The 23,270-nt window shown below is 42.5% G+C and overlaps 1 protein-coding gene across 4 annotated transcripts in view; it reads left to right on the top strand.

The window, feature by feature from the left end:
- DPYS (dihydropyrimidinase) overlaps nucleotides 1–23,270 on the top strand; it is a 101,026-nt gene that overhangs the window by 56,491 nt on the left and 21,265 nt on the right. For all 4 annotated transcript variants that reach the window (XM_033411267.2, XM_033411269.2, XM_033411268.2 and 1 more), the window contains one exon: nucleotides 20,252–20,459. In XM_033411267.2, coding sequence (XP_033267158.1) covers nucleotides 20,252–20,459 — 208 coding nt within the window. The remainder of the gene's footprint in view (nucleotides 1–20,251; nucleotides 20,460–23,270) is intronic.

Below are 23,270 nucleotides of genomic sequence, written 5' to 3'. Positions count from 1 at the left end.
TTATATTCTTTTTTTTTTTTTTGGTGGTACGCGGGCCTCTCACTGTCGTGGCCTCTCCCGTTGCGGAGCACAGGCTCCGGACGCGCAGGCTCAGCGGCCATGGCTCACGGGCCCAGCCGCTCCGCGGCATGTGAGATCCTCCCGGACCGGGGCACGAACCCACGTCCCCTGCATCAGCAGGCGGACTGTCAACCACTGCGCCACCAGGGAAGCCCCGTCCTTATATTCTTAAAGCACAGCAAAGAGCATGGCTTCCTACAAAGGCCTTTGGAGAAAGCATCAGTTACTATGCATTGTTCTCTTTAGAAGACGATGACAATTGGAAGTCTATTTGGAGGCAGTGAGTAATTTAGGGAAGCACAGTCTCTTCTAATGGCCTGAACAAAGCTCAAAAAACAAAACAAAAAACCTTAATGTAAGATAATTTACCTTTTTTCTTTTTTTAAGAACAGGGTTTCTTGGGACTTCCCTGGCAGTCCGGTGGTTAAGAGTCCTCACTCCCAATGCTGGGGGCACGGGTTCAATCCTTCATCGGGGAACTAAGGTCCCGCATGCTGCACGGTGCGGCCAAAAAAAAAGAAAAGGTGGGGGATTCTCAAAGTGTGGTCCCTGGACCAGTAGCATCAGCATCAGCTGGGAATTTATTAGAAATGCTAATTCTCAGGCACCTCCCGGAGCCTGCTGTCTCAGAAACTCTGAGGGTAGAGCCCAGCAACCTGTGTTTTCACAAGCCCCCCAGGGGATTCTGTTCCTCACTCAGGCTTAAGAAGCACTGGTTCTCATAGTGTGAGAGAAGACTTTGGAACTCAAAGTCCAATTAACTCCCCAGAGTTCTCTATAGCCCTGCTTGATTAATACTAGTTTTAGGAAACTTACTACCTAACCAAACTGCTCAGTCCTTCCTGGGATGGTTGTAATTGTTAGGATGTTCTTACTTTGGTTGCATTAAAAATCCCCTCCTTCCAGCTGCTAACATGTTTGGCCTCTGAAGCTATGAAGAATGTATCTACATTCTCAGATAATAGTTCATTCATTCATTCAATCAAACATTTAAAGAAAGACACTGGCGCCAATAAGTTATCCCATCACCAGATAAGCATCCTCAGATCCCTCAGTGGATCCTTAGGTCCATGATTAGCAGAATCCCCATGTCCTGACCACACTTCTGCTCACCCTTCTCTTGACACACACTTGTCCACATCCCAGAACTGGATCCGATTCTGCTTGTAATACCACGAGAGCAGGAACATGTGAGGCTGATTGGTTTTATAACTAAATGCAGAACTTTGCATTTCCCTTATGACATTTTTTTCTGTGATGTACCTTATGAAATTGCCATTTGTAGGTTAAAAATGTGAAATGTGAGCAATTGCGTGGAGTTCTAATATCTTATCACATTTATTCAGTCAATAATATAAAAGCTTATATTGGGCCTTCTCTGGTGTTTATGTTAAAATAGCAGGTTTATGCTAAATGGTTTTTGTTTGTTTGTTTCACACTTTTAAGCCCATTTGAGCAGATAGTAATTTACAGTGTCCATAATTCTTCAAAGATGCAATATTTAATATAAACAAAAGTCACAAAGAATAATGCAGTTAACATTTGTGTATTAACCTTCCCAAGCCCATCTCCTCCCCTCCCCCCGATAAATACCTTGGATCCTGGATTTGATGTTTATTACTCCCATGCATTTCTTCCTATTTGTACTATATATATATATATATATATATATATATATATATATATGCATTCCCAAGCACAATATATACACAATAAATATATTTTGTGTATTTTGTGTATAATGGATTGTATTGTACCATATATATTATTGTGCAACTTTCTCAATATTATGTTTATTGGCACCTAACTATGTCGAAATGTGTGTAGACGTTTCATTCCTTTCTACTGCTGTATCGTATTCTATTTTATGAATATAGCATGATGAATTATATATCTTCCAATGCTGGTGGACATTTAGGTTGTTTCTAGTCTTTCACTGTTTCAGACAGTGTGTACATCCTTGTATACATGTGTGAGAGTTTCTATAGGACATCTGTCTAGTCCCTGATTTGTTTTACATCAAATGCTGTCAAATTTTTGCCAGTAGAAAGATATAAAATTGCTCAATTCTTTGTAAGTAAATGCAGAACTTTCCGTTCTGGAGTCGCGTTAAACCTGTCGCCTAATTACCTCTTATCTTGTCCCACATTCATTTATTCAGTTATTAAGAACCATATATTGGACCCCTGCCATGTGTCAAAGACCACAGTAGGCAGCTGAAGACAAAAGTGAGGCCTAATCTCACTCCTTACTTGGGTGGCAGGGGCAGGGTTAGTGGAGAGGTGGTGGCTTTTGCTTTTTGGCTGCAGTCATTGTTTTGTGAGCTGCGAGTCTGACATTCCAGGGATCAGCTGTCACTAACAGAGTGGGATGGAATGTGGAGATGGGGTGTGGGTGGTAGGATGTGGGGTTAGACAACTTGGGCTTATGATCCCTTCCTGTCCCCCGAGGTTACACGGCAAATATCCACCTGGAGACCTGGCTTTGCACCTATTTTGTTATTCTAACTGCATCCCTAACCCCCGAAATACAGAATATTAGCATCAAACAAAGACACACGAACACAGACATATAACGGTTTCCTATTCATCAGGGCCCCTGGTTACAGCCTCACATATTTTGCGTAAACATACATGTTGGTCCTGATTTCCCCACTTTATCATGTATAAACTGAGATTAAGTTTATATGTCCATATATACACATCTATATATGTGTATATATATAGGTTCATGCAGAGTGGTGAGCTGGGGGTGCTGAGCAGGGCACCCCTGAATCCAAGGTCAGACTTCCTCGCTGGGCTGCAGGGCAGCAGACTGCGTGCTCTGTCCTTGGTGACAAGTGCGCACGTGGCATATGGGTCCCTGCAAATCTGCCAGTACTCGGGGATCTCACTTCCCAGCACATCCTGCTGGCTGGGGGATTCTTTGGACACCAGAGGACAGTGGACATTTTCCATTTAAAAGATGTCCTGTGCCTGCAGAACACCTACTCGGTGCCCTCCCAGAAGAGCGGGCTGTGCAAAGCAGAGAGCTGGGGAAGGAGAGTGAAGGTACATTAAGCTGATTTTGCAGCTGCAGCTGGAGTCGCGTTAAACCTATTGCCTAATTTCCTTTGTCTAACTTGATTTATTTTTGGCTGGAAGGGAAATGGATCAGCATTGCTTTTTATGCCGAGATTATGTCGCCTGAAGGAAATTTTCCATCAGTTCCGTGTGCCTCTGCCCTCAGTCCTGTAATTGGGACTGGGCAGCGACCTCCCCGGCGGCCTTCTGGAGGGGGGAACACAGGCTGCCCCTTCACACAGAGCTTGGCGTTTGTGCCAGGCCTTTCTGTAGGTTTCTCTGGCCATACTCTAACATAGACAGCTTCATTTTATTTATTTTTTTCTTTTCTGTGAAGCCCTTTTCTCCCTACCTTTGCTCTATCTCTTTTCCTATATTTGGAATGCTCTCTGTCTCTCCAGAATTTCTTAAAGGTGGTTTCTTTACATTTCTGATATAATATTTCCTTCCTGTCTCCCCTCCTCCCACCCCACCCCAATGTGATTCTGCCCCCCCTCCTTTTTTTTAATCACCAAGGAGGGACGTGTTTATACTTTGCTCTTGGTTCTATTCTCCTACCCAGGCATTTAAGGAAAGCTAAGAGTCTGGAGGCAGAAAAATAAAAAGGCAGTTTAGCCACACACAGAAAATAGGAGCATTTATCTGTGTGGAAGGGTTGCTGAGTTCCTCGCATGGTGGGGATGGGAGGAGAAAGTATTAACTGGTTACCTACAAACACGTATTTATTGCGTGCTCACTCTATATAAGAAATAGTGTTGCTAAGTGCTGTGAGGGACATAAATGTAAGATGTAACACCTGCCATCAAAGAGGCTGCATTCTGGTTGGACAGACGAGATATAAACACGGGAAAGGATAAGATAACTCTTGGAAGGGGAAAATTAGAAGCGCTCAACACATCAGTTCAAGAAGTGGGGAGGGTCTCATGTGCTTGACTCCTACCAATGAGTGGTCCAAATAATTGTCCTGAGTTGAGGTCATCAAGCCTTCACAGAAGACTGGGTTAGGCTTGGGAAAGGGCTTTGACCTAGCTGAATCCTTGGGGACGGTTCTGGATAAGTAGACAGGGGGCAGTAAAGCCCTCCAGATGGAGAAGTCAGGGATAAATGAGGGAAAATGGAAAAGATAATTCAGTGGGCAATCAGGAGACCCAGGAGGCTGGGCAGAGGGGTCAAGGTGGCAGGCAGCTGGAGACAAGATTAGTCCTGGCCAAACTGCCAAGGGCTTTGAATGGTAGTCTGAGTACAGAAGATTTTCTCCTAGGCAGCACGAGCTATTGAATGTCTTTGTGTGAGGATTTGAATTGATCTAAATCTGTACCTCCCTATTTTTACATGGCATAAGCAGAAAATAGTTATTTGTAGAGTACACGGCACTAAAGAGAAAGGGATTTGGAGACTGGGAGGAGAATATAGCAAAACCAACTTGTCCTGGTTTGCCTGGAACCTTCCCAGTTTTCCCATAGCACTGAAAGTCTCATGTCCAGACAAATCGTCAACCTCAGCCTACACCAGGACTGCTTGTCACCTGGGAGAATACTTTTGGTCAAAGGTGACTAGCCTATGAGCTCTGCCCACGCCTGGTCACCCTGGGATCCCAGAGTTTCAATCTTGCATCTGGGCTCATCAGTTGGGAAACCTTGATTAAATAGTATTTTAGGGTTATGAGTGGGCAGGATGGGTTGGAGTCTGGAAGAATGGTCAGGAGGCTATTGGTGGAGTCTGGCTTGAGGAGATAAGGCCTCAAACAAGATGATGGCAAGGAAAATGGGGGAAAAAATTTTTTATTTAAGACATTTTTTCCCCCCGGGAGGAAGAATTCTCCTGACAACCAGGAGAAAGATTGAACATTGAATGAGGTAAAGGAGTCAGAAATGACTTCAAAACAACTGCAGCTTTGTTCATTTATGACCCAAGCATTTATTGAGTGCCAACTGGGTGCAAAATATCATACTCAAAGTTGAGTGAGAAATGTGTTCCCCTTATATAACTTAGGACCTAATTAGACAGATTAAATAAAATTAAAAAAAAGCTCTTCAAATAACTATAATATAAGGTAAAAGGTCAGGATGTGTGGCACAGTAGTTAAGGGGCATGGGATTCAGAGCAGAAGTGGGTCACTAGATTCAAATCTCAAGTACCAGCTGCATGACCTTGGACAAGTTACCTTTTCAATTCTCAGTCTCCTCTCAGACGCACAGTAATGTAGATATGCTAGTCATAGTGCCAAGCTCTGGGCCTTGTTGGAAGGAGATAATACCTTCAGCATGGTGCGTGGCATATAGTAAAACTTTAAGCAACATTAATATCATTATCACATACAAAGTGGTAAGACACGAGAGATTTACTACCTAGCAGGGAGGTGTCAAAGTAAATGACTTTTATAAATTGAGGGCCTATAGAGAAAAAAAAAAGCTTAGATGAATCAACAGTAGTTCCAGAATTCCAGTTTGTTTTGTCAATCATAGGTTCACTCCTGTTTATGCATATCCACTTCCTCACATTTAGTTTGTGATTGGCGTGTCAGTGGGGTGCAGTCGTACCTGCAGTCTAGGTAAGATGCCCCTTAGATGTCACATTGTAAAGGGCCATTAATCAGTGTTGGATGTCTGACCCTGTGGGGCAGTGGTCTCCAGAGAAGGGTCTCTATATAATTTCTTTATTTTAGTTATAACTTGGATTACTCTTCACAGTTTAAAAAATTTTTTTTCTTTTGCTATTTTAAATCCAAATTTTTGATTATTTCTATTGGATGAGTTACTAAGAGCAGAATTACTATATCAAAGGGTATATGCATTTAAGGGTTCTCTGCATATGTGGTTACATCCTCATGGTTCCTCACCAACTCTGGGTACAATCTTTTTTTCTTAACCCCTTTGAGTTTTGCTACTTTCGCAGGTAAAAATTTTTACCTTTCAGCTACAAATTGCATATATTTGAGCACTAAGGAAGTTGAATATTTTTCCATGTTTATTAGTCATTGGATTTTTTTCCTTATGAAGAAATATCTGTTCATGCCCTTTGTTCATTTTTCATTTGGTAACGTGTTATTATTTGTCTCTTCATTTAAAGGGGTCTGTCTTATTTCTTGCAAACTCCCCAGGTTCTTTTGAGAAATAAATGCTATAGTTACATGAAAGTGTTTTGCATAAACTGTAAGGACCTATATGCATGTTATTATTATTGAAAAATTGACCTTGTTCGTATGTTAGAGTCATATTTATAACAAAGAGGTCCTTGCAAATTCAGAAATAGGCTTGACTAGAGTGTGAGCTCAGTTCCCGTCGGGATTTTTGTCTGTTTTATTCACTGCTGCATCCCCAGTGCCTAGAACAGTGTGTGGCATGGAATAGTGATCAATAAATACATGTTAAATGAATGGAATATGAGATAAACACATAGATGGATAGAGATTTTCTACAGTGTTCCACCAAGTTGACTTCATTTCATTTGCTTTTTTGCCTCAAGCTGGAAGAAAATAGAGTTGTGTATGGCTGGTAGGTCAGAGCTGTGAAATAGTGTTCTTATCATTCTGGACTTAGGAAACTCATTTCTTAGAACCTAACTTTCTTTATGGTAACATTATAAGCCTAATTAGTAATTCTACCTCATTTATTTAAGTGATAAACCAGAGACAAGAAGAGCTTAGTGACCCAAGCATGGCATTCAGCAGTATGATAGAAGACCCAAGTTGTTGTTCTAGTTTCATATAAGAGCATTTCTAATTCCTAAATATATGACAAGCCTCCTAGTCTTTCCATGCCTCACTTGTGGTTTCTGGCAATTATGAGATTAAATTGTACACAAAGTCTAAAAGAAAACATGACAGTATGCCTTAAAATAGATTCATTCTCTGGTTGCCTATTTTGCGGGAAAGGTTTTGCATAGAAATTTATGCTAATGAGTTTAATCTCCTGTATAGACTTAAATTCAGCTACCCACAGGTGCCTGGTACCAAGTTCTTTTCTAGAGTTTCTCTGCTCTGTTTTTATCACTAATTAACCTACCTCACCTTATGTTTTCCTTTTAAGGTGCTTTAGTGTTTCTGGAAGAAGATGGGGTAAAATTTCATATAAATGTGCATGTTGCTCCAGACTTGTGTTCTGGATGGATCACTTACAGTGGGAGGCAATACATGGTGGGTTTTTTTGTTTGTTTGTTTGTTTGTGGTACGCGGGCCTCTCACTGTTGTGGCCTCTCCCGTTGCGGAGCACAGGCTCCAGACGTGCAGGCTCAGCAGCCATGGCTCACGGGCCCAGCTGCTCCGCAGCATGTGGGATCCTCCCTGACCGGGGCACGAACCCGTGTCCCCTGCATCGGCAGGCGGACTCTCAACCGCTGCGCCACTAGGGAAGCCCATGGTGGTTTTTTGAGGCCCATAGACTCTTATTTATGATCTTAGGTGAGTTACTCAGCTTCCCTGAGCCTCAATTTCTTCATTTATAAAATAGGTATTTAAAAAGCCCTGCTTCCATTGGATTGTAAGGATTAAATAAAATAATGTGTGAAAAGATGTTAGCATAGGGTTTGGCAAATAAGCAAGCAGGAAATAGAGGCTGCAACTGAATATTATTATTGTCACGTTCATCATAGATGGCTTGGCCATGGCTCTTAGCCACTGAGGTGCTATTAGCAAATGTAAGAAAAGCAAGTGAAAATGTCAAAGCAAGAGACAAGGAAAGAGAGAGAGATGCCTGCAAGAAACAATCCCAGAAGCAACCCATCCAGGATATATCAGGGTTCAAACAGAGAAGTGGAACCACCTGGAGATACAGATATAGATACAGATACAGATGTATACACACATGCACCCATGCATATATACATATGTGTGTGTGTAGATATATGTGCACATGTATATATACATAGATGTACACATACATACATGTGTATATGATTTGACCTTTCACAACTGTAGGAGCTGGTTGATCAGTGTCTGCAAGGCTGCTGTCTTTGCATCTGATGCTGGAGCTTGAAGTCCAGTGGTTAGGCCATCGGGAGGGGAAGATGGAGGTCAAGCGGGAAGTGCAGAGACAAGGTGGAACCACAAGCGCAAGCTGGGCCCCACAGGGAGGACGGAGTGACACCAGTGCCTGTTCTTGTTGCCTCTGCCCTTGCTGGTGTGGCGTGGATGTCAAACTTTGGTCATGGGGCCAAACACACACTGGGCGCAGGGGTCAGAGCCGCTGATGGAGGATCCAGAGGAAGGAGAAGCAGGCTCAGCCCCGGTGGCTTCTCACACCAGATGAGCCCACAGATAATCTGAGCTGCAGATTGGTCGCTGCTTCACTTCCCCCCTCTGAGGCCTAGATGTCATTATCAGTGTGGTTGTCTGTTTCTTTTTGTTTTTTTTGTTTTTTTACATCTTTATTGGAGTATAATTGCTTTACAATGGTGTGTTAGTTTCTGCTTTATAACAAAGTGAATCAGCTGTACATATATCCCCATATCTCTTCCCTCTTGCGTCTCCCTCCCTCCCACCCTCCCTATCCCACCCCTCCAGGCAGTCACAAAGCACCGAGCCGATCTCCCTGTGCTATGCGGCTGCTTCCCCCTAGCTGTCTATTTTACGTTTGGTGGTGTGGTTGTCTGCTTTAAGGTGAAGACACTGATGGGTACAGAGAGGTTATTCATTTGCTTCAAATCACACAGCTGCAAAGGGCAGAGCTGGGCTTCAGAGCAGGCCTGGTTGACTTGTGTCTAACCTCTTAAACACTGCAAAGTTACAGCTGCCCAAAAAGGCAGGGAAGGAAGGCATACCTACCGCACAGAGGTTAGCGTGTGGTCTCTGGAGTTTGTAATCTGGCCTCTCCACTCACTGACAGCGTAACCTGGGGCAGGTTACTGAACCTTGGCTTGCTTCCATTTGCTCATCTGTCACATGGGCCTGATTATAACGCCCATGCCACAGGCTGTATGTAGAGCATTAATACACGTGGATTCTCTGCCACAGTGCCCAGGGCCGTAAGCACCCCATGAACGTTGGCGGTTACTACCCCAGGTTGCTCACGTCAGCGGCTTTCTGCACGTCTCTCTGCAGTGGCAGGTAGCTTGTCAGGCCCTCCTTGGGTGTCGCTCCCTTTCCGTGCTTCATTACAGATGAGTTGCCCTGAGGCTGGCTCGGTGGTGTAGCCAAGTCAGTTTCACCGGCTGCATTTCCGCATCAGCACCTTGGATTTTGAGCCTCATGCCCACTCAAGGCAGACAGAGGTGATGTTGCAGTGACCCCGTTTAACCCCGGCGCCTGCCTCTGTGACCCGACAGTGCTTCCTCGAAGCAGCTGCCTTTTGGGTCCAGTCAAGTTTGAACCAGACAACCGTATCGCTAATTGGGACTTTTGGGGCTGTGCTAACTCTGGCAGAGCCTCCAAAATGCTCTGTTTTCCGAGGGTCGATGAAGTGCTGCAGTGCACCAGGATGGAAATAGATGATGAGGTGTCACCAGAGTTCTTGCCCAGATGGAAAGCAGATACTCACTATTACAATTCCAAGTGTTCTGGTAACCTTTTTAATGAGTGAAGAATGTAGTGCTTTCATCGTTGGAGCAGGGGGTGCTCACGGATGGTGGAGCATGGTGAAGGAGGGTGGAATGGGGGGTCAGCCTGCCTGTGTTTATTTCCTCCCAACCGCGTACTTCCTGTGTAACTCGGACAATTTACTCAGCCCCTCTCAGTCTCCATTTCCTCGTCTGTTAAATGGAGATAATGAGTTCTTGAGAGATTAGGTGAGGCAGTGCACATGGAAGAACCTAGAATATAGCTTAATGGACATTGACCACACCTGGAACTTGCTGGGCCCCTAATTGAAGTGACTTGGAAATAGAATCATGTGATGTTCTGTTTGCCTCATCACTTTCTTGGGAATGCTGGAGGCCAGGGCTCTGTTCTTAGGATTGCAGAACCGGAAATTCTCTCTGACTTTTGAGGAGGTGCTGTAGCCCATCCTGGTGGATTTCACACAGTTCATTGGCCGCCTGTGTCCACGGATCTCTTTCCTGGCCACAGACTTTGCTCTCGTTCTTCACTAACACACCTCACTCCCAGCTGTCACGAAGTTATTTTCCAGTGTCAAACTACATTTCATCTGCCAGCGTTTCTGCTTACTACCTCTTTTTATTTTCCTCAGCAGGGATGGAGGGAAAATAGGTCATCTTTTTCCTTTCAAAAAAAAGAGTAAAGTTTAGAAGTGCCCCAGACATTTCTGTTATCCAGCGTTCTCTTTTCCATCCCTTTATTGAGAACCCCACTGACTTCCCTTTATATTCCAGGAAGTCTTCTTTCTTCCTAAAATATGGTATTAGAGCTGAACATAATCATAAATACCTGGCCAACTCTGGTGTACAAGAAGGATATTGTGTGAATTTTACCCAGTGTATTCCTGTGTAGAAAACCCACATCTTTTTCTGCCCAAGTTGTGCCCCTAGATAGTCTGTCAAACAATGTCATCTTGCCAAGGCCAAGGCATCCTCCCAGGAAGGGTGACAATGTAATTACAAGACCAAGTCCACACCCCACCCCAGAAAGTTATTTCTAACGCTTACCAATATGTTAGGCCAACAGCCTCACCTTCCAAAAGCTGATATTCATACCTCACCTATAAGCACTTACCTGTTTAATATTCATAAGACATACATCCTAGTGTCATGGTAGCTTTTGCTGATTCACATTCAGCTCCTCATTTTTTTGTGTGTGGTACGCGGGCCTCTCACTGCTGTGGCGTCTCCCGTTGCGGAGCACAGGCTCCGGACGCGCAGGCTCAACGGCCATGGCTCACGGGCCCAGCCGCTCTGCGGCGTGTGGGATCTTCCCGGACCAGGGCAAGAACCCGTGTCCCCTGCATCAGCAGGCGGACTCTCAACTTCTGTGCCACCAGGGAAGCCCTCAGCTCCTCTTCCTTCAAGACACTAAATTATTTTTAATTCCCCACTTTCTGAAAACTAGTATATAGAACATGAAATATTTATGTTAAGTAGTAATGTCAAAATTTGCTAATAACTTATTTTTAGATAAAACAAATATGTATCTAAAATGCCTTCTATTTGCTCAGTGCTATGCAGGGCACAAGGGGTGAAAGATGTGGGACCTACTTCCAAGGTCAACTTTCTAGAATCTAAATCCAGTTTATCTAACCATGGTCTGCACCACCATCCATGACCTGGATGACATAACTCCAAGGACAAAATAGCCGGCTTGCCTGATCAGTTTATTTCTTTAAGCCAATGTTTGGGCAGCATTATTATGAGTCTGTATTGTTTTGTCGTCCATGTAGCACCAATAGAGTTCCAAGTTATTGTCCGATGTAGATTTAATAATGTGGCTGAAGCAATTCCCATTTTCTCTTCTGTGGGAGGCGGTGCAGAAGTCTGCATAGAGGATGGAAGATTGATGGGTGCAGTGAGCAGCAACTTTGCTTAATAATGAGAATGTACTTGAAGTAGCACCGCTTAGCATTTCCAGAGATGTGGTTGCTTTGCTCCCCATTTATATAACTTGTCACGTCCAAGAAATTCACAGAAGAACTAGTCTGAAATAGACAGTTGGAACACACGTCAAAAAAATATTTTCCATCATGATCACGTGGAGAATGACCAATTTCAGTTTAAGGAATTTTTAATAGCATCCTAAATCCCTTGCCGCTAAACAGAAAACAGACTAAGAAACACTAGGAAGTAAGGAACGAGCTGCTTCCCATTTGTTTTCTGGTGGATGAAGAATGTTTTCACTGACTACATGCTTTCCCAGTAGCTTCTCATAGAGCTTTCAAGGGGCAACACTGTCTAGTGGTTAAGAGCCCAACCTTTTATCTCCCCTGAGCTGCATGAACTTACTAGCTGTGTAACATGGGGTGAGTTATTCACCTTTTTGTGTCTCATCATCCTTGTCTATTGCACGGTGCTATTGGGAAGCTTTAAGTGGTTACTATTCCTTCATGTTGAATATACAAGATGTCATATAACACATGTAGAGAGATGAGGTATATTTTTAAAGAAGCCACTAATAGACCTGATAATGATTCTTTCAAACTTTTTTTTCTTTTTTGGTTCTCATGGCAACCTGGTAAGGATCCATCCATGCCATGGACAGAGTGGCTGAGTTGGAGGAAATATAACAAAATACCTAAACAAGTCATTTCTCTGGGGTCAGGAAGACCCACATTGTTTTAAGAAATTCTCTTCCTTTCCCCAGTGTTCTCTTTGAATGCACACGGGCAGTCTCCCGCAGGCTTTTTTGCTTCAGTGATTTTCTCATCTATAGGAGCACGCAGCTCTTTGATAGGAAGCTATTTGCAAAGGGACAGAATGTTTTTCTGCAGCTGTGATGTGAGTGGTATCAAAGTTATAGACAAAGTTGAAAAATAGCTTAATGTTATCTTCAAGGCTTCTGCTTTCCTGTCGGCTTGAGTCTTGGAGATGTGTATAATTGGGACTCAGTGAGACAACCTTGACACCCCTCTGCAGAGAGATGTGCCCGTTTGATACAGGCTCAAAGCAGAGTTTGACAAAGAGCAGCTTTTCCCTTGGGGCAGGGTGACCACGGAGAATCTGCTAATGAAGAGTTAATGGCCCAGGAACCCCAGCTTCACTTATCAGATGGGAAGGTTTTAATCATTCCTATCCTTCCTGTTACCACCAGGACGGGCCAACAGCCTAGCCATCCAATCAGTAATTAGAGAGAAGGTATTTCTCTACTCTCCTGACCTGACTATCATATTGTTAAATTTGAAAAATATTTGATGATGAATTTTACAGCTCTTTGGTTTTACTTATGAGTGGAATCAGAGCACCGCCCCACATTTGCATCTGTTCTGTGGACAGATTTGGTGGAAAATAGTTTCTGGTTTCTTTTTGAGTCACAAACCTTTTGAACTGTGCCTCAGAGACATCCATGGGCTCTTCATTACAGGAATTACTCTCCAAAGGACAAGGTCTTTATCAGTCAGGGTCTTTGGTTGCAAACCATAGTAACTAACTTACACGCAGATGAGCAAAAACACACTCTGTGGGAAGGCCATGGGGTGCTCACAGACCAAAAGAATAGTCAGTGCTCCAGGCTTTGAAAGAACAGAGTCCAAGGCAGCCCTGGACAGCCTGCAGCAGGAATTGCTCTGTGTTCAGGGATGCACCCTCCAATCACTTAAAAAAAATTTTTTTTTGTCATTCTACCAAAGATTCAAATTCTTGGGAAACAATGCAGTTCCCCCTCTCTTGGCTAGGGAAGAATAGGGCGCCATGCCTAACCATCTTGCCAGATATCTCCAATGGGGGAGAGATGTTTCTTTTTTTTTTTTTGCGGTACGCGGGCCTCTCACTGTTGCGGCCTCTCCCGTTGCGGAGCACAGGCTCTGGACGCGCAGGCTCAGCGGCCATGGCTCACGGGCCCAGCCACTCCGCGGCACGTGGGATCTTCCCAGACCAGGGCACGAACCTGTGTCCCCTGCATCGGCAGGCAGACTCTCAACCACTGCGCCACCAGGGAAGCCCGGAGAGATGTTTCTTAAAGAAAAACTGGGGGAATGCTGAAACCAGAGGAAGGGAGAATGTATGCCAGGGGATGGAACTACAGTGCTTGCTACACTGCATTTCTCAGAATAGGATCACGTCCGCACTGCAAAGCTCCATGTCACCTGCTCCAATTTATCTCACAGTGTCGCTGAACCTTAGGACGATAACATGTTAGCCCATTGACTGAATCCCTTTTAGTTAGAGCCCAGACGTGTGTTTCTGCTTTCTTCTAAGATGGTTGAAAGAAAAAGACGATCAGGCAGGGTTCTTAGCTGCAACCAAGAGAAGTCTACGCTAGGTGCTTAAACAGAAGAAGAATGTATTAAAAGAACTGGGAAATCTACGCTAGGTGCTTAAACGAAAGAAGAATGTATTAAAAGAACCGGGCGGCTCAGAGAATCTCCAGGAGGACCAGAAGGCCAGGCTGAGAGGCTGTGTAGCCAGGACCAATGCCCCAGGCCTACCATAGGACAGTGGAGAGCCCCAGTGTTGCCCCTGGGCTCAGTTGCCATGAATCGCTTCACGGAGGCAGGGCTTGGACCCTAGTGCTAAACCCCTGTCACAACTGGCCAGAAAAACAGGGTTGAGCCATCTCTCCCTTCACCAACATGGATCCTGCAGCACCTGCTTCCTGAGTCACCAGCTTGCCATGCAAAGTATGGTGCTGGGGCACCATTTTGGAGGAGGCCAGGTCACATGACTGGGCCTCAGCTGCAAAGGGGCCTGGGAAAGCATGTTCTGGCTTTTGCCTTAGAACAGAAGGCCTCTGCCTTGGAGGAAGCATGTTCAAAGGAAAAACAAGTGTCCTTAGAAAGGCAATTGTGTGACTTTGAACTTGTGTTCATTCCACTAATGGACCACGTCTCCCATACCACACTAGTAATGAATAGATTTTAAATACATTTTGTGGGCTTCCCTGGTGGCGCAGTGGTTGGGAGTCTGCTTGCCAATGCAGGGGACGTGGGTTCGCGCCCTAACTGGGCCCGTGAGCCACAATTACTGAGCCTGCGTGTCTGGCGCTTGTGCTCTGCAACAAGAGAGGCCGCGATAGTGAGAGGCCCGCGCACCGCAATGAAGAGTGGCCCCCGCTTGCCACAACTAGAGAAAGCCCTCGCACAGAAACGAAGACCCAACACCATAAATAAATAAATAAATAAATTTTAAAAAAAATTTAAATACATTTTGTAATAATTTTATAAACCTTATGATGATATTGCATTCTATTTTTTGTTGAAAACAAATATTGAAAATGTACCACAATTTTTTTAATCTTCTTATGACAGGGTTACAGATATACCAGTATGCTCAAAAAGTGGCAGTGATTCCAACCTCTCAGAGGTTGGAATATCAAGCTGTATCAAGCTGTATGAACCTTGGGCAAACTCTTACACAGCCGTATTTCAGCATTACCATCCAGGACATGGTGTAATAGTACTTAGCTGCGGACTTAATCGTGTTGATAATATTGGTATTGCTAAGTATTTTTAGTTATCAAACAAATGTTTCATCTAACTGGATAAGATACAACTAAGAATGATAATTATAACAATGTTCCTTTATTTAGTTCTTACTAATGAGCTTGTACAGTTCACCAGAAATGCTAAGTACCAACAGAACTTTAGGATTGGATGTTTACATTCCATGTAAGTCAGTGTTCTGTTATTTCCAAAACACTGTAATTATCAAGAGATCATTACAGTTGATTCAGATAATGCTACAACACAGAGGAAAATGCAAGGTTTTGCCATGGGTTGTCACGGTCAGCTTCTAGGAACCAGAAGCTGGTCCTTCCCTTCCCTTCCCTTCCCTTCCCTTCCCTTCCCTTCCCTTCCCTTTTGTTTCTGTTTCCTTTCTTTTCTCTTCTATTTTCTTCTCTTCTTTTCTTTTCCAGCTTTATTGAGATATGATTGACATGGGACCAGGATTTTTGAGCAGAGTCTTGAGGCAGGGAGGGGTCAGATCTGAGCAGTGAGACGGGCACCCAGGGAAAAGGAAGACTCAGAAGTGTGGAAGTTCCTAAAGAACTGGAGACTTGCAGCTCTGGCTGGAAGGAAAAAGTTGGGTGAGGAATGACACCCTGTCAGACACCTCCCAATGTGAAAGTGGAAGCACATTCTTTTTGCTGCTGGTGATAATGCCGAGAGTTTACATTTTGTGTTAATTTGACCTCATTGACATAATGCCTTATTATAGAGAATCACTTAGATGTCGCCTAATTGCCTTCTTTCTCTTGCTAACCCCAACGCTGAGAAAGTCAAAAAAATGACCTTTGTTTTGGCTGCGGCAGAGAAATCTGATTTGATATTTTGTTGTCACAGATCTTTTGCTTTCATATTTGTTTGTTTTTTCCTAGGCCACACAAGCACTTTAATTTGTATATTTCCTTTTGCATTTGTCCACATGCATATGTATTTTCCCATGCTTTCTGTAACTTTTTTTCCATTTAAATTATATAATTATCATTTTCTTTGCTTCCCCAGTGTATTCTTACTTCTAGTCTTTCCCAGAAGCCCAATATTCCATTGAGTAATCATTGGAAAATTGTTATGCTTCAGTTTTTCAATAGTTTAGATATCGTAATGGCAATTTTTGTGTATAGAACTTATTTCTTCTGTTAGATTATTTTCCTAACAGCATCTGTAACTCTTAACTTCCTGCTTGGAAAAATAAAGTTTTATGTCTTAGGGTTTTCCCTTTTTTGCCTCCCATTCTTGTATATAACCATTTCATCATGAATTATTATGCATTTTACTTTCTCTGTATGGCAACCTTACTAATCCATCTGTCCAGACATGCTTATATAACATTGTACAGTATAAGCCCAAGAGCTTCTGCTGTCAGTGTAACTGTGATATGCAGGAAAGCAGTAGCCCAGACTATGGAAGTATCGCAGAGAGATTGTGATGGTCATAAAGCGACACTCTAGCCTGAAGGTCTAAATCTCCTCTATGTTGTTTCCTAGATTTATTTTCTTTAAGTTTGTATCTTTCATCACCAACTCATAACTTATCATAACTCATTCTATACCTAGTAACCCTTTAACCATTTTCTTACTTTAATGACATTACTTACTATTGGATCAGTACTCTTCCCTCCTCCTTAGTGTTTGAAATTATTGTTGTTGTATTTGTACCTACCTCCTATTCATTAACCTTTTAAATGTTTCTCTCTACCAGTAAGTTGGTTCCTAAGGATACTGGAAGCTCTTTTTGTGCAGCATACACTGGCCATAGGACCCAGTGATGCCACTCATGGGAACTTACACTAAGAAAAGCGTTCACACCTAACATGTACATGAATCTTTATAATATCTGTATTCATAATCATCAAAAACTGGAAACAACCCAAATGTCCTTCAGTAGGTGAATGGATAAACACTCTGTGGGGTATTCATGCGTTGGAATACTACTCAGCAATTAAAAAGGAATGAACTATTGATACACACAACAACTTGGATAAATCTCAAAATAGTTACGCCAAATGAAAGAAGTCAGCTTCAAAAGGTTACATACTCTGTGATTCCATGTACATGACATTCTTGAAAAGAGACAGCTCAAGAGATAGAGAACAGATCAAGGATCTCCAGGAGTTATGCGTGGGGGGAGGTTGCGACTACACAGGGATGGTATGAGTTTTGGGGGGCGATGGAACTGTTTGTGTCCTGAATGTTGTGAGGATAACAAATCTATCCAGGTGTCAACATTCATAGAACTAACACTAAAAATGTAAATTTTATTGTATGTTAACTTAAAAAATATGAAAAGATTCCCGTTTCATCAAAGTAGTCATAGGTCCTTTGACAAGTTATGTAACCTCTCTAAATCTCACTTTATTTACTTGTCAAGTGTAGACAATACTCTCTACCTTGAAGAGGTGTTATAAAGATGAAATAGAAGGTCATAAAGTATCCACCTGACATACAGGAACATCTTCTTTTTCTTTTCCATGCTGATATTTCTCATTGGGAGCAGATTCTTTTTCATGATTATTATTATCTGGGCTTTTCTACAGTTATATGTGTCTTGGGGAACAGACTGGAGGGTTTCAAGCAGAAAAGTGACCTGATCTGATGTTCATTTTTAAAATATGATTTGAGCATCTTTGTGGGGGGATGGTAAGGAGTGTAGGAGGGTAAGAATGGAAACATGGAGGCCAGTAAGAGGTGTTGGGGGTTGTCCAGATGAGAGATGATGGTGGCGTGGACTCGGTGGGAGCCATGGAGGGGGAGAGAAATGGGCAGGTTTGGGATTTATTTTTTTTTTGGAGGTAGAACCAACAGGCTTGATGATGGTTTGAGGAGTGAGGAAAGGTGGCTGGGGGTGTCATTTACTGAGATGATAAACTCAAGGAAGGAGCAAACTCCAGTGTGTGGGCTGGAGTCATCATGGAAAATCAAGAATTCTGTTTGGATGTGTTAAGGAGTGGAAACCAAACAGATAATTGGGTACAGGATTCTGGAACCCAGGACCAGGTCAGCGTCGTGTCGTTCATTTCCTCTGGAGGTGGCACTGTGAGTCTCCCAGCTCCGCCCCTCCAGATTAGGGTTGCAGGGGAGCTTTTAGCTGCTATTCCTCTGACCTAGCCTTGGGGTTTTTAGCAAAGCACTTTTCTTTAATCCATTCCTGAGAGCAAGCACTTGTAGAAACTTCAGATTACCCTTGTATGATCCACTGCTGCCAGATTTTCTTTTTCCTTTTCCATTTAATGTGATTTAGGGAAAGGCGAACACCCAGTATTTCCAAATATCCAGCTTAGAAGTCATTAGTCATATTGTGTAAGATTGAAAAGTATTAATAAAATGCTGAGAATGCTGATGAATATGCAGATGCATGACAAAATATGCTGAGATTATGTTCAACATATTTTGTTATTTTTATTGTCCTCAAATTTCCAGTTTTGCCACAGACAAGGGAAAGAAATTCAAGATATAATTTTCCTTTTCAAGGTATAATTTTTTCTATGTTGAATTTTTTAAAGTTTTATTTATTTTTTTATACAGCAGGTTCTTATTAGTTATTATACATGTTAGTGTATATATGTCAATCCCAATCTCCCAATTCATCCCACCACCACCACCCTTCCCACCCCCACTTTCTCCCCTTGATGTCCATACGTTTGTTCTCTGCACCTGTGTCTCTATTTCTGCCTTGCAAACTGGTTCATCTGTACCATTTTTCTAGATTCCACATATATGCGTTAATATATGATATTTGTTTTTCTCTTTCTGACTTACTTCACTCTGTATAACAGTCTCTAGGGTCTCTACAAATGACCCAATTTCATTCCTTTTTATGGCTGAGTAATATTCCATTGTATATATGTAACACATCTTCTTTATCGTCTGTCAATGGGCATTTAGGCTGCTTCCATGACCTGGCTATTGTAAATAGTGCTGCAGTGAACATTGGGGTGCATGTGTCTTTTTGAATTATGGTTTTCTCTGGGTATATGCCTGATAGTGGGATAAGCGTCATAAGAGACTACTACAAGCAACTCTATGCCAATAAAATGGACAACCTGGAAGAAATGGACAAATTCTTAGAAAGGTATAACCTTCCAAGACTGAACCAGGAAGAAATAGAAAATATGAACAGACCAATCACAAGTAACGAAATTGAAACTAATTAAAAATCTTCCAACAAACAAAAGTCCAGGACCAGATGACTTCACAGGTGAATTCTGTCAAACATTTAGAGAAGAGCTAACACCCATCCTTCTCAAACTCTTCCAAAAAATTGCAGAGGAAAGAACACTCCCAAACTCATTCTACAAGACCACCATCACCCTGATACCAAAACCAGACAAAGATACTACAAAAATAGAAAATTACAGACCAATATCACTGATGAATATACATGCAAAAATCCTCAACAAAATACTAGCAAACAGAATCCAGCAACACATTAAAAGGATCATACACCATGATCAAGTGGGATTTATCCCAGGGATACAAGGATTCTTCAATATATGCAAATCAGTCAATGTAATACACCACATTAACAAATTGAAGAATAAATACCATATGATCATCTCAATAGATGAGCAGAAAAAGCTTTCGACAAAATTCAATACCTATTTATGATAAAAAAAACTCTCCAGAAAGTGGGCATAGAGGGAACCTACTTCAACATAATAAAGGCCATATAAGATAAATACCAATTAATGATTGCCTCTGGGAAGGGAGGGACAGGGATGGAATTTGAGGGACAGGGAGGTATAGAGGAAACCTCGACTGTGTTTGCAAAACATTAAAATTCTGTAGAGTGGGGTATTGAGTCATTGTGTTCATCATACTCATCTATGTTTGAAATATTTTACAATTAATATTTTGTTCTTTAAACATATACATAAAAATAACTTAAAATTATAAACACTAGAGACAATGCCCTTCTTCCACTCACTCCATCCTCATTAATCACCGCAAAGAGTGACCTACTGGGTTTTTCTCTCAGAAAATGTAATTACTTTGCAATAAAATGTTAATGCTATGTTCTATTCTTAAAGTCACTTGTTCCAGTGATAAAGCTATGGCTTAATAGAGTTGCTAAATTTTCTTCTAAGTCATTCTTTTAATATTTCATATTTGTCATATGAGCTGGTAATGATCGGGAACATCTTTGTTTTTACATCAGGACCATTTCGGCAAAAACTCATCATCAGGCTGTTAACTTCAACATCTTCGAGGGCATGGTGTGCCATGGGGTGCCCCTGGTGACTATTTCAAGAGGCAAAGTGGTGTATGAAGCTGGAGTTTTCAATGTCACAGCAGGAGACGGGAAGTTTATTCCTCGTAAACCATTTGCTGAATATATTTACAAACGGATCAAGCAGCAGGACCAGGTGAGTTGGGGCTAAGTGGGCTGTTAACACGGGCTGGATTGTCACTTGCACCTGGATGCTGGTGATGGCGTTGTCACATACAATTGGTTAACATATTCACGGGGTGTTAGAAGAGGTTATGAAAAAATACAGCTTTCAAAGAAAAAAGTCATTATTGGATGGATGCAGTTTCTTTTGAAGATTGGTGTCTATCGGGTTTCCTAATGGACCAAGTCAGGTTTTCCCAGGCAAGCGTAGGGCCCCTGTGGGCCTTTTGACAATGGCTGTTAGTCAGGGTCCTCTGAGAAGCAGCCACCCAGATGGATAAAGGTGTGAGTTTTTTAAACACCTGGGAGAGAAAATGGGTGGGAACCCGGGAGAGGCTGGGAGAGCCCTCAGCCTGCAATTCAAGCCTGGCCCCAGTGAAGGAGAGAGGGAGAAAAACAAGTGGTGGAAACATCCTAGACTACTATGCAGACCAAGAAAGGTTGAGCAAGGCCTGCAAGCAGCCCCTGAGCCATCTCCTGCATTTAGCCACGTGGCGTGCTGTCGTTGGCTGAGAACAGCAGTGGGAGGCATGTCCTCCGACGAACAAAAGGATGGAGTTCAAACTCAACTACTGTCCCTTGAAACATCAAGCTCCCTGTAGCTGAAGGTCTGCAAGGTGTATTCTAATGACCACCAGAGCAAGGGCGGAGTTTGAGGTCAAGGTAAATATGAATTCTACCTTGGCTTCCCTTTTCCTAGCTGTGTGGCCAAGAGTAAGTGTCTCTATCATCCTTGGTCTGTTTCCTCATCTGGAAAATGACAACAGTGTTTTCTCCCCAACAGATTGCAAGAGTCAAATGAGATTTTAAAACGTAAGGCACTAGTAGGAGGTCAATAAACATCAGTTCAGTCTCTTTGCTTTCCCCCTTTGATGACCGAATTTATAATAGAGGCCTCCAAGTCTTTGTTATAATCCAGCTGTTAAAAAAGAGGTGTTTGTCCTTTTAATATGTCTTGGATTTTCCAATGTTTGTTTAGCTCATGCAGTGTTTTAAACAGTTTTAAAAATTCACTTCACTACACACAGTAATATATCAGAATTTTCAGACTAAAACCATCTAAATTGCTGGGTTTGGAGTGAGGCGGGGCACCGTGTACCCTCAATCCCACATGGTAAGAGCAGGCCGGAGCTGGATGGCCAAGCCCCACAGAGGCAGCCTTTCTGATTTTCACCTACAGGCTTCACTCATTAATGTTCCCAACTTGGCCGTGTAGCCCTTAGAATTTGTAACCCTTGGGTTAGTTCTAAGGCTTCTGTGTCTTCTTTCCATTTTAAAATATACTTCTCTTTTTCCAAAGTTCTCTGGCTGGTTTCCGATTCATTTCGTTTGGGTCTTGTAGTCTCTTTGATTTCTCCTCTAAAGTCTTGTGAAAATTTTTTGCTTGTGGATTCTCAGAGTTTGTTAGATAAGATTCATCCTTTTTTTTTTTTTTAACCACTTCCTAAAGCTTTGATTAAGTAAACAAGTGCTCTAGAATGCTTTAAATTCTCAGGATGCTACAATTCTTTTTTTTTTTAAGATCTTTATTGGGGTTTAATTGCTTTACAATCGTGTGTTAGTTTCTGCTTTATAACAAAGTGAATCAGTTATACATATACATATGTCCCCATATCTCTTCCCTCTTGCGTCTCCCTCCCTCCCACCCTCCCTATCCCACCCTTCTAGCTGGTCACAAAGCACCGAGCTGATCTCCCTGTGCTATGCGGCTGCTTCCCACTAGCTATCTACCTTACGTTTGGTAGTGTATATATGTCCATGCCACTCTCTCGCTTTGTCACAGCTCACCCTTCCCCCTCCCCATATCCTCAAATCCGTTCTCCAGTAGGTCTGTGTCTTTATTCCTGTCTTACCCCTAGGTTCTTCATGACATTTCTTTATATACTGTACTTCAGTCAAAATATTTAAGGTTGCAATTTATTTTGCTGGGAGTTAATTTGTAAATATTGACACTGACAGGTGACAGGTAGGTAGAGACTATAAGGTTTCCATGTATTTCTAAACATCACATGGTAAATAACAGCAATACTAACATTTACTGAGCTTTTACTGAAGGCAAGGCACAATGCTAGGGGCTCTGTCACTGTAACAACCCTGTGAGCGAGGGAGTATTATTTTCCCCACTTTATTTATTTATTTATTTATTTATTTACTTTTGGCTGTATTGGGTCTTCGTTGCTTCGCGTGTGGGATCTTCGCAGACCAGGGCTCGAACCCATGTTCCCTACATTGGCAGGCGGATTCTTAACCACTGCGCCACCAGGGAAGCCCCCCCACTTTAAATATTAGGAAACTGAAGCTTCAGGAAATTAAGAAACTTGGTCATGTCACACAGCTAGTATATGGCAGGACCAAAACGTAAACTCCGGTTATCTGACTACAAAAGCTATATACTTAAGCAATAAACCATATAACGTAAACCATAAAGATTGAGTTAAATGAGTTAATGGGAGATAAATTATTCTAGGTTTGGGGAAAAAAATCTAAGTGAGAGGCCTTGATGGCAGCTAGTTCATTCATGACACTTGTAGAATCCAAGGGATGAACAGATAAGCGTTGACTTAGAAGAGATAGTACTGGGTGATGGATCATGTGACGCTTGAAGTGGATCCAGGACGAGCCTGCTCCTGGCTGTCAGTACCAGTTGCCCACCAGCAGGGACACTAGACTAACTGGGAACCCCTGACAGACTGTATTTAAAGGACTGACTTTGCCTAAGTCTTCCTCTTGTAGGGAAAACATGCCGAGATCACTGAATGACTGGCTTCATCAGTTCTCCTTTTCA

Source organism: Orcinus orca, chromosome 17, assembly GCF_937001465.1.
Source record: "Orcinus orca chromosome 17, mOrcOrc1.1, whole genome shotgun sequence".
NCBI classification, from domain to species: domain Eukaryota; kingdom Metazoa; phylum Chordata; class Mammalia; order Artiodactyla; family Delphinidae; genus Orcinus; species Orcinus orca.
Note: the sequence above shows the minus strand (reverse complement) of the source record. Positions and strands in the feature narration are given on the sequence as shown.